Genomic DNA, 12,870 nt, shown 5'->3' with positions numbered 1-12,870 from the left:
ATGTATGGAAATCAAAGTAAAGGAAGTTGTTTAAATGCTTGATGAAGTTGATTCATTTACTAAGAACAGACTTGTGTAAATATTTTAATAACTACTTATGAAAACATTGATTGATATGTCATGAATGCTTTTAGGGAAATGAATTTGAGACCCATTTGAAATTTGTTAAATGAAAACAGTTAGAAACTTGCTATCAGTATTATTTCCTTCACCTTTACACTGCCTATAGCGAACAATTCAGTGGACTTTGGTACAGCTGTTCCCATTCTTGAACTTACTTATGTACTTAAATATTTTATTTAAGGAGGATTGGCTTTTGTTTTTCATACCTTTATCTCAACAGTAGGATTCATCTATCATGTTATCTCAAACTTGCATGTCTAGTCTAAACTAGCAATCTAGTCTTCTTCTGTGGTCAATGGAAAAAGATACTTACCTCAATCTTTCCATCCATAGAGAAAGTGTTTGCAACTGGTGAGTTTCAGAAGGCGTGATATTAGTTTTAACTGAAAAAGAAAAAGAAACGACTGTTACATCTAGAATGTTAAGGGCTAGTCAGAAGTGGTGAGGTTTTATGAAAACCTCACAAGAAACTAATGACCACCTACTTTCAGCAATTGTTGTGAATTTGGTAGGCTACTTTTTCATTGATCAAGAACGCATCCCACAGTAAGAAACCAAAACTAGATATTCAGTTTCATTTAAAAAAAGGAGTGACCAGCAGGGCAAGGGAGGTGATTGTTCACTTCTATCTGCCCACGTGGGACTCATCTGGAGTACTGCATCCGGGCTTGATGCCCCTAGCATAAGGAAGATTCAGTGCTATCAGAGTGAGTCCAGAGTAGGGTTATGAAGATGATCAGAGGTCTGGAGTACCTCTCTTATGAAGAAAGGTTGAAGGAGCTGGTCTTGTTTAGCTCAAGATGAGAAGGCTCCAGAGAGACCTCTGAAAGAAGGAGATTTAGGTTAGGTGTGAGATGGAATTTTTTTTACTTTTGAGAGTGATGAAACACTGGAACAGGCTGCCCAGAGAAGCTATGAATACCCCATCCCTGAAGGCATTCAAGGCCAAGCTGGATGGGGCCGGGGACAGCCTGATCTAGTGGTTGGCAAACCTGCCTACAATAGGGAGTTGGAATTACACGATTCTTAAGATCTCTCCTAACCCATGCCATTCTATGATTGTGATTTTATTTTAATTTTATAACTATTTGAAAAAAAAAAAAAGGCAAATTGTTTTAAAAATATGATAGCATACAGATCACTTCTTCATCTTATGTCAAGCAGAACATATTTTCCACCTTCTGTCCACAGGTGGCAAAACGAATTTGCTTGTTAGATGTTTTCATGTTGTACCAATAGGTGGCGCTGGAAATTTCTGTATTTTTTGTATGAAAACGAGAACGGCAAGAGATGTATCTTTTTATCAGTACATGCGCACACTAAAAGAAAGTAAAATCTTACAGGGTTTGGAGAGCAGCAAAACAGAAATGCTGGCATGGCCTGCAGCTCTTTCTTATGACTGTTTGATCTTTCAGCTGTAAAAGTACCTAATGAATTAGTAATACTTTTTTTTTTTTTCTTTTTTTTTTTCTTTTTTATGCTACATATACTCACTGCAGAAATTTAGAATTCAAAGAGACTTGAGTCATATTTCCTGATGGAATAAGTGGGCAAAATTTTAATGGCTTAAAACAGTTACTCTGCCTGTCAAACAAGTGTTAGATTAGGAAAATAATACTGTCTTGGAACATAGCTTAACAATATTCAAATTCATGATTATTGTGGCAATATACTTTGGAGATTTTTTTTTTTTTTTAAGTAAATACATACATTTTTAAATTGCCTTAATAGACCGAACATTAAAATACTCACAGGATATTGATGATGGTGTTTTTCTTTACATCTTTGAAGGAGATATGCAAGTGTGGTGCTCAGGGACATGGGATTGTTAGAATTAGGATAGTATGATTAGGTTGCAGTTGGACCTGATGATCTTTAAGGTCTTTTCCAACCTGAGCAATTCTATGATTGTATGATTCTATGAAGTATCCCTTTACTTTGAATTTATTCAATGGAAAACATTGAAAATTTGAATGATTAGGACTAGTTTATGATTGGAATGACTTAGACTGATAAACTCCCTTCAAGTATCCTGAACACTGACAAAATATCACTGTATGAGAAACTAATTTCTTTATTCACATTCATTTGGTGGTGATAATTTCAGAGGCTTCATATGAATATAACTACTTGAATTCAGTATGTAATAAACAGAGACTAGCTTTACAGAACCTGAATTATCAGTCTTCTTTTGGATATCTTCTCTTAACATGAATTGTAAGAATACATACTGGTATATAAGCTGTAAATGGCATGTTTACCTTTCCCCTCACAAAAAAAAAAAATGTATTCAGATATTTAATAATATTCAAGCACACACTTTAAACATTTATTAATTTCTTCAAATAATGACTCCTCTTTGCCTCTGTGCCTTCTCTGTGATTAAGTGTAACTTAACGATGATGAGGATGTTCTATTTAAAATGCACAGCGAAAAAGGGCAATAAATATTTTTTGTGCTTCTGTTAACTGCCAAAAACTGTCTCCTCTCTGATTTTGTAGGGAGTCATATCTGCATGACTACCTTCTGTCCAGACTACTAGAACACCTCCTCTTTCAGACAAATTCCCAAGGCCCTTTCCAGTTCTTTAGCTTTTGAAGGAGTCTTTTCTGGTAAACTGAGGTCTGATCCACTTTCATCCTAGCTTTAAAACAAGGTAAGCCATACACATCAGCAGTCATGTCATGTACATGTGTATATATCAGTATCAATAAAAGTTAGGTGAAGGGATTATTTAGAAGAAGTAGTAAACAGTCTCACATATATTTAGCTATATTCACATATCCTTGCTCCCTTAATATAGGAACCATAATTACTACAGTATCTACGAACAAACAGACAAGCATACATATCCCATATTGTAAACACTATTCTAACTCCATCTGAACATAAAGATGAGTGGTTAATGATTTGAAGGCAATTCATAATTTTTCACTCAAAACCAGGCACCGTATGGATCCTGTTACTCAGGTACCCGGGAAATTATCTGGGAATACATCCAATGAGAGTACAAGTTACTGGGGACTTAATCCTGTGAGTTATCAAATAGATTCAGTTTTCATTAGAAGTAGTAGTGGGTGGGGGAAAGCCTGAGAGAGATAACACCTTTCATGACGAAGCTCAAGATGAATTAGTGCAATATACCTAGCGTCATGTCTTACTGCTTAATTGACTACCTCTAGGTATGAAATAGTTGGCTTTAGAACAGAAAAATAATTTTGATTTATTTGATGTATTGTATATCATAAAGAAGCATGCATGAGGCTATTAATGTCTTGCATAGCTGTCATATATTCCAAGGGCACAGATAATACATTTTATCATATACACCACTACCTATTCTGGTAATTATGCTAACAATTTCTGGTTTTGTCTGCTATTAATTTTACTTTTTATTTTATTTTTTCCTCACATTGCCTGCTCTACTTGTAAGAGTTGATCAGTTGTTTGGTATAAGTGACTGTATTGTAAATATTGCAGATCTTTAGTTGGAACAGAACAGTTGGAAACACTGACTACAAGTGCAGATTATAACAAATCAATTTCTGTTAATTTATTATAGTCAATTGAGTTGTTAATTGTTCTCTTTGGCTCATAAACCTCAAGGTTTATTTGGGAGAGATCAAGTGACTGGGTCATGTTCTCTAAATAAATGTGGCTTTGTCACATGAGAAGAAGAATGTGTCTAGTGAATATGATCTTTGTCTTCTCCTAAATCTTATACAGTTGTTGAAAGTCTAAGACAGATTGTTTAAAAGGATAAATTTTAAAATATATTATATCAGTTTAGAGATTAAAGAATTTTGTCACAAAGTTCAAGATGAATACAAGAAATTTTCATAGGGCTTCATATAGTCAATATTTATATTTGACTTATCTAGGAATGGTTGGTAACTTCATTCAAATAGCCTGAAAACATTGAATGTATCTCTTATAGAGTTTGGTTTCTTTGTTTTCAAAAAGTAACTCAGGTTTTTGTGGATATTCAACCCTTTAAAAGTTATGTTTTCCTGAAAACAGCACATGGTTTATCATGCATCAGTACTAGTCACAGAATCACAGAATCATCGTTTTAATGATTATTCTCTAATGTTTTTTTCACAATTATCCCCATGTACCAAGTGGGTTAATAAATTCCTCACTACACGGTGGAAAACAGCTTCAAGTGAGAATTTGCTTAATGCCATTCAATAACAAACAGCATACTGTATATAATGTTGATATGTACGTCATATACAGGTGCATGCACCATCATTTATGATGGTCAACTAAAATATCATTTGCAGATTGACTTCTCACATAAAAGGAATCATCTTAACACAGGATGGTAACCTGTGGATGTTCAACACACAGTAGAGACGTGCCATTGTCATGCTCACCATTTTTCTGTTCTTGTGCAGTCGCTTATATCATGTGAAAAACAGGAGAACTGTGCTACTTTAAGCAAGCGTTTTGAGCAAATACGTATTTGAGGTATGAATACAACTCTTTCTGCAGACTGAAATAGTCAAGGTTTAGCCCATGAAATTGTAGATGATGAAGGAGCTATGACATGAGAAATGTTTCCACTCGAAGATATTTTTCATACTAGCCACCTACTGTTTGATAGGCTATCTTTCACATTTCAAATAAAAGGCAGACTAACCAAAATATCTGGTATGTCCATGTCAGGATTACACATACATTATGTTTACAGTCTCATTTGTACTTTAGAAAAATTTTTTCTGTATAATTATTTTGTCAGTTTATGAGGTCTACTTGAGAAAAAAGCTGCCTGCAATTAATTCAAATTTACCAAGAGAGCAGTCTATCAATGAGTAGTAATAAGATTTGAATAAGAGTAAAGGGTGGACTGAAAATACTGAAAAAAGCTTTCAAAATTAAGCTTACAGAATTCATTGAAAAAAATCTGCTTTGTGTTTTTAAAATTGAACTGCTGTATTGCAATTCTTAATACACTGAACTTTCTTGCAGTCACTTCAGGAGGATTCATGGAGGACAAGAAAGAATTCTGAGGTTCAATTATTTTGTTATTATCAGTGACAAAACAATAATTAAAAATTTTAAAATAATATATATATATATAATAAAATAATAAATATTAATAAAACAGTTAATATGGAATATTAAAAAGTCTTTATTTTGTTGTTTTATTTTCAGAAAACAAAATAACAACAACAAAAAAAAACAACCACTACAGCTAAAATTAGTCCAAAGCTGTGGCTTCAGTAATTTACATGTACTTGTAGAAGTTATGATTCTATCACATGTAGTGTGAGGACACGTGGCTGGCAGTGAATGATAATATTTTTGGGAAACAAAAAATATTTTCACTGAAGTGAAACACTGACGTGGATATACAATATATAAAACACTTAAGTCTCACTAAAACTCCGCAGACATATCAAGTCCTGAAACATGGACTTGAGATTGATTCTACTGATACGTCAAGTCCTGAATTTGGGCTTAAAACAATCCATTTGCTTTGAGCTACATTTCTTGAAGAAATAACTTCTCAGCTGTCTACAAACCTCAACTCAGTTACTCAGTTATTAGTCAGTTAGAAAAAATTGCTATGTCTATTTTAACTTCTTGTTTTTTTTTTTCTTAAATAATGAAAATAATGAAAAGAAATGAAAAAAAAAAAAGGAGAAGATATATAGTAGAGGGATTTTCTGTTAACAAAAAGTGGGAGGAGTGGTTGTCTTTAAGAAGACTTACAAAATATTTCACCGTTTGCCTTAAACAGCTCTGTAATTTCAATCATTTTCTCTAAAGACATATCAGCAAATGTTTGGAGGGAATATGCTAAGTATCTTAAAATATCTAAAAAAATCAGAGGATAATAGCTAAAATAACAGCTAGATTTAAATCGATAGAATGAAATTTCAACACACAAAAAAGCAAACTCAGAATGATTATCAGCTACACTGCAGTAGACTTAAGGATATTTCTAGAGAGATTGTAATGAAAGCTGTCAAGCAGGCTTGGTCAAAATAGTTCTTGCTTGATCTACCATATTAAGAATTCATACAGTGTTGGCAGCCCCTGTAGTATATGCTGAGCTGGTCACGCATGTTGATAGGACTGTGAAGTCTTTAAGAATGAATTTTCGTTTATCTTTTTTTTTTTTCTCCCAGCAAATGTCTGTGCATGCCAACAAGATGTTCAGCAAGAAAAGTCAGATAAACAGATTCAAATGCTTATTTCTCATCTGTTCTTGTTTCAGGAAGATTACAGATGACTGGCATCACGTACTTGCTGAGGAAAAATCTGTGCTTTTTTTGTTACTGTTAAGAGATCTCTGCAACTTGACCTGTAAGGAAAAAAAAAACAAACAAAAACCAAACACCAGAATTTGTCTGAAAAATAAGGGAGAAAATTATGCTGCTAGAGTTTTGAGAATTGAGAACTATTATCAAAAATATTAAAAATATTATATATTCCTTGAAGTAAGTGTATTAAACATACCTAATTTATCAGACATAGTAGGTCTTCAGTCAAAGAAGTGAGAGGCAGACTAGAAGCATAATAATAATAAACCAACAAACTTTCAAGTAATAATATTTCTAATAATAGAAATCTAGAGATCTAAACCATGATATGATAATGTTTACATCAGTACAGCACTTCATGAACACAATGCATTCTGAGCAAAAGATCACACAGTGAAGCACAGTGAAACAGATCTATGCATCCTTGTTGACTGGAAAATGAAGACAACTTCACTGTATGCCATGACTTCAAAAAGCAAGAAGTGTAGGAAGAACCAATATGGAAAACTGTATACTATATTTATATCAATCGATAGCAATTTCTTGCTCTGGATATTATTTTCAGTTTTCATTATCTCATTGCAGAAAGACTGAAAACCGAATAAGTATAATAGAACCATATGAGAACAGCTCTGAAAAGGTATTGGTGAGCAGAATATATATTCTTTGGAAGTAGACATTAAAAATTAAGGCTAGGAGAAAAAAAAATATAAAAGGAGATATACTGAAAACATGACATATTCTAGTATATTTATTTCAATAGTATAGGGGCTGAAAACCAGTCTGATACTTTAAAGTAACACTTTTAAGAAAAACATTGTTAATCTTTTAAGAGACAATTAACCTGAGAAACTCACTTATGGAAAATATTTATCAGATTCGTGTAAATCTAAAATCATATTAAACTTTTGTAAGACTCAACACTGCTCAGAACTAAAAGCAATCATTCTTCACGCACCAGGAATTAGTTAGTCACCAACTAGTGGAAGGGAAAATTTATTATCTGTCAGGAATGAGCAAAAGTACTTTACAGTACCTAACGGGCCACCTGTGCCTGAGGTCCATCACGCATACAGTGCAAAGTGCATAGTGATGGTCAGACAGAACCTCTCATGTTCCAGTTTGTGCACACTGTCTCTTGTTCTGGCACAGGGCATTGAAAAGATCCTTTGTCTCTCTTCAGGTATGCAAATGCATTGATGAGTTTCCCCTGCACATGTTCTCTTCTCTAGGCTAAGAAGTCTCAGACCTACACTGCTCAGAGATAAGCAGACTAATGATTTTGAGTCACTTCTATAAAAGTAGTTTTAAAAGTGGTAATAGTCTAGCCTAAAAAGAATGAGTTTTACAAGTGATTTCAATTTTCACTGGAATGTAGCCTTAGTTGTATCTGGGTGTAAAGCCATAACAAGAGATGTAATGTATAAACTGCACATTTAGTCTCCTTTGAAAGTAATGTTTAATTTGTTTTCCCTAATGATTTTAATCGTGCAACTGATTAATGCTAGTAGCACTGCAAGAAATTGGAAGTGGAATAGCTTCAGGTGTAAAGTGTAGTTGCTTCATTGCCTTACTTAGCTAAGCAGTAAATTGAAAACTTTTTGGTTAGGAAGAAACCTTGATTTGCAACATGCCTATAGCTATATTCTTGTTATTTAAAATTTGGTTGTTGGACACTACTGAACTGGATTCAGCTCTCTGATGTTCAGAAACAGATTCGTTTATTACCTTTTGGGAACTGGATTTTCAAAATTTCCATTTCCACCCATAATTGAAGCTTTAATACTTAGAAATTTTCAGAAATTCACTCTTTGATGTCTGACTCTATTATTGCAGGTCTATGTGCTAGTATGTGGACATATGCTCCTTTTTCTTTGGAAAAGAAGACGTTCTTTTAACTTTAAGCCCTGATTACAGACAATATGATAGAAGCTAGCCTAGCCATCTCTGGTCATGACTGATCTTTTGTCCATACATTTAGCTATGTGTTGCCCAAAGGAGAGAAGTGCTGATCTTGTTCCCCTGCTATCCAGTGACAGAACATTAGGGAATGGCACGAAGTTACACCAGGGAAGTTTCAGACTTGATATTAGGAAAAATGTTGTTACTCTGAGGATGGTAAGACATTGGAACAGGCTTCCTAGAGAGGCAGTTGATGCTCCATGCTTGTGAGTGTTCAAGAGGAATTTGGACAATGACCTCAAGCTGTGATCTCACTGAGACCCAAGACAACATGGTCTTGGGAGCTGGTAAGAAGAGCACTGCCATTATGCAAGATTGTTCCTTGAGTTCATGTGGATTTGTTTCATGTTCCATCAAACAGTTCAAATAGGCATACTTTTCCAAAAGACTTTGTCAGACAGATTAGGTTGCTAAGGAAACTTACCAGTTTTGTTACCACATAATCTGTGAAGGTGCTTTATTTAATTTTTGTTTGGTTTGTTTCTCAGTAAAATTCTCTAAACCACAAAACATCCACTTCAGAGAATTCCTCTTTAAAGGTATAAGCAGCTTTCTCACATATATGCCTCCAAGGATTCTTCTGCTCATCTTTTCCAACCAAAGGATGAACATATATATAATGACAATTTCAGTGATTAAAACATATTTTAGGGAAACAGGGAAGATTGGTTGAGATGCATTCTCTTCCCTGCCTACTGGGCATAAGAAGCTACATTTCTTATTTCCTTTTTCTTCCTGAAAAAGGTCCCAAATGAATGATATCTACAGTGTGGAAGTCCATTTATCGTATCTTTTTTTTTTCCAAATATTCATTAGGCAAAAAGGACATGGCAAATTGGTAGAACATTAATATAGAAATGGTGAGACCTTATTTCTTATCATGGTTTCTTCCTCATATGGCATTATTCTGCTCTGACTAGTTAGACAAAAGTTCAGGCTTTTTTTTTTCTTTTTTTTCATGTGATAAATACAATATGCATTCTGACAAGTTAATTCTATAAGCTTTCAATTCATTCATAAAATTAGTGTGCAACTACAGTGGGAAGCCTGAAACATTTACATGTTCTCATTGCCTTCTTTCAGGCTATAACCAGATATTTATATCTTTCCAAGTAATATGATAAATTTTTGTTGACAATTAACTTTCATCTCTTTTGTAAAATAGTCCAGATTGATGATTACAGTAATTATATAATTAAATATAATTGTATGTTCTTCTATTTTGTTCCACAGTTATATATGTGCTTATCTCTCTCTAGAATAAATAAATAATGAAAATAAATCCAAAGGATGATGCTGTCAAAATTGGTTAAACTATTTGGGAAAATTTTTGTAAAGTATGACTAATTTACATTAATTGCTAAAGAATAATGATTCAAATCCTGTGATAGAAAACATTTATCATTTAATTCCTTCTCCTGAACTGCAGACCTTCCATAACACTGACCTAAGTCCAATAAAAGCATAAAACAAATAACAGTTGATATACACAGTGCTATGGTATAATAATCCAATTATTTCCCATAGTGAAAAAGTGGCATGCAATTTCCATACCTGTAACACCAGAGAGGTGTTATTTGCACAGTTTGAATCTGAATATCTAGTTACATTTTCCTATGGTGTCTTGGGTCAGATTTATGCTAAATTTATCTCTTTATAAACTCCATGGTCACATATTATTTTCTGGTGTGATGGTTACATACACTGCTCTCTTACTTTGTAGGAAACCTGTCTTGATGATCAACTTCGACACCCTTGTATTAAGTAGCCTTGCGATAAATGCAACACCTGCAGAGTAAAGCTCCAGCTCAACAGTGGGAGGAATGTGATAGGTGGGAACTGTGTTTTCCCCATGACATTTCATCTGTCTTTCATGAAATATCTCAACTAGAAACCTTAGGCAAAAGACCATTCAGTTGTACAGAATGTAAAAAGATAAGAGGCCAGCTCCTAGGAGGTAGAATTTCAGAAACTTTTTGCAACCAGGTGCTAATGCACTAGCAACAAAGAAAAATAATAATAATAAAAACATTTGACATATACATCATGAATCATGGTCCTAATAAAGAATTTTTAAAAACAGAAAGTTGACAGTCCAGTCTGACACTTAGGACTATTCAAACACTGACAAACTGACAGAGGTAAAAAGGTTTTCCCTGGACCTGCAGAAACCAGATATCTTTTCTTTGTATTGATTCTAACATTAGATGTTGCATTATATATATTTTATATATATATTTACAACTACTTAAAAAATACTGTATAAAGTTTTACTTCAGCTGCACAAAGCAGTCAAAATCATCCTTCCTGTTTCTGTATTTAACAGCACAAAATTCAAATGAATCCAAATACAAAGTAGGATGTTTATGAACATACATATATTTAACAATGATTGTATTCTCTCTCTCAGCTTCCCCCAATCTAAATAATTTTATTAAGTATTTAAACAAAATTTTTACAATTACTGAATAAATGGTTTAACGTGTGGCTTTGAAAAATGTCAAAACTTCAGCAATCTGTGAATAGAGCAGGGAACCAGCTGTCATTCTGTGGAGAATAGATACACAGCAAGTAAGACTGCACTGGGAAAGGGATCTGAAGCAAAAAGGGATGATGAAATGCTATTCTGGGGGATTTTTAAAGCCAGCAAAAGCGCTTTGCTGGTGCAAGGAAGCTGGCAGCTTGTGAGTGGACTGCTGAGCTATAATGGCTGGAGCTGACATTGCCCACAGTGGACTAGGCTACCAGACCATAGGACCACCAGGTACAACGCTGCACAGAGCAGTTTCAGTTTGAAGAAAATTTTCTTTGATTATACTGAAGTTATGTCCATAACTCCCCCCATCCCCATGCTGGGGGCTACTGCCAGCCTAGTTCCATATGGGCTGTGACCTCACAGAGTTATCCCCACCCACCGGACTATGATCTCACGGCTCTGCCCATGTGAGCCAGTGGCCAGCACTTTGTCTCTCCCAGTGCGGTCGTGACCAGCTTTGAGCGATGGTTGTCGACAGCTTTCTCCTTATCCCCAGCCTCCTGCTCCTGGTGGCTGGGCTGTCTCTGCTCACCCCTCTCTGGCGTCGACAGGTAGGGAAATTTGAGGATGGGAGCCACTTGAGGCTAAGTGACTCAGGGCTTTGGGGTGGGGGGTGAGGGCTGCCCCGCAAGTCCTTTCACTGTGCCACATTCATGTGCCCATAGGGTTCTGACCGGCGCCGGCAATGGTGGACATGGTGGCTGCAAGTGCTGGCATCGAAGTCAGGTGAGTCCCCTGAGGGTCAGCCTGGCACATTCCCAGGCAAGACCAGCCCTCTGGGAGAAGTCAAGCTTCGTACCAACCTCTGTCCCATAGCAGCCAGGCCGGGTGGACCAGGAAGCTCCCCATGCCTCCTGCCCTACTGTGGCTCAGGCCCGCTCCCTGTTTTACAGGTGCTGAGAAGCAGGCAGGCAGGCACCGGAGCCCCCTGTGCAGACCACGTTGCTCCCAGCAGCAAGCGTCACGAAGGCAGGGCAGTCCCATCCTGCCCCATTCCATCCAGCCAGGAAAGACCCGGCCTTTGTTGCTGCACAATCTGTGCCGCTCTCTTCACATGAAGAGTGACTCTGCCACTGGTACCACGAGCTCTGTGGGGAAACCTGTCATGCTCCCCAGACAGGACCAGCGCCCGCAGGTTCTGGTGGCACGCGGGACCCCCAGGATGCTCAGTCAGCGTCCTAGGCTAGGTGGTGGAGTTAAAGACCTGCCACCTGAGATCTCCAACTTCACAAAGCCACCAGTGAAAGGGATGGTCTTCCAGGAGGGCCTCGTTCAAACAGAGGAGAGAAAACGCTGGTGGGACTACAAGACCAAGAGGCTCTTTTGGCATATGCTCTCCTCAGCACTTCCCAAAGGGCACAAGAAGCCAGGAGCAGCAGCAAGACCATCCCGAGGACCAGCTTTGAGCCTGGAGAGAAAAGCAGATGGCAAAACTGAAGCCCTCCTGCCCTTCAACTCTGGCTTCAGTGACAAGAGGAGCACAGAGAAATCGGACATGCTTGCTGTGGAAAGGCTGTACCGGCAGCTCCTGGTTTCCCTAAAACAGCCCAAGACTAAGAATGATTGCTACAAGCCAGGTGGCGGAACTGATGAGCAACCGCTGGTAACCTCTTTCTGCACGCTGCCACCAGTGAAAGGGACTGGTGGAAGAGCAAGGCCAAGAGGCCTTCTGAGTATTGTATAGCCTCCCCAGCACTTCCCAGAGTCTAGATGTAAGCTGGAACAGCTGCAGGACCAACACCAGGGCCAGCTTCAAGCCTGCAACAAAGGAGGCAGCAGAACTGAAACCTGCCAGCACCTAAACACTGCTGTCATTGTTATGGTTTCATTGTTGACATATCAAGTGAGAACTGAATCTCAGACCTAAGATCATCATTTGCATCATACCATTTCAGTCTGAGGTCGTTCAGATTTTTAAAAAGATAATTTAATAAAAGTCATGCTAGTCTTCAGAGAATTGCTATCCCTATTTCT

The 12,870-nt window shown here is 36.8% G+C and overlaps 1 protein-coding gene across 1 annotated transcript; it reads left to right on the top strand.

Moving 5' to 3' along the window:
• Window positions 1-11,360: 11,360 nt before the first annotated feature.
• On the top strand, window positions 11,361-12,580 carry LOC109366461 (uncharacterized). Its single transcript, XM_019613632.2, has 3 exons — window positions 11,361-11,447; window positions 11,562-11,622; window positions 11,790-12,580. Exons 1-3 carry the CDS (start codon window positions 11,361-11,363, stop codon window positions 12,578-12,580), a joined length of 939 nt encoding a protein of 312 aa, XP_019469177.1.
• Window positions 12,581-12,870: the final 290 nt, after the last annotated feature.

The sequence above is a fragment of the Meleagris gallopavo genome, chromosome 2 (assembly GCF_905368555.1).
Source record: "Meleagris gallopavo chromosome 2, MGAL_WU_HG_1.1, whole genome shotgun sequence".
In the NCBI taxonomy this organism is placed as follows: Eukaryota; Metazoa; Chordata; class Aves; order Galliformes; family Phasianidae; genus Meleagris; species Meleagris gallopavo.
The sequence above is the reverse complement of the archived record's forward strand: the minus strand, read 5'-3'. Positions and strand labels throughout refer to the sequence as shown.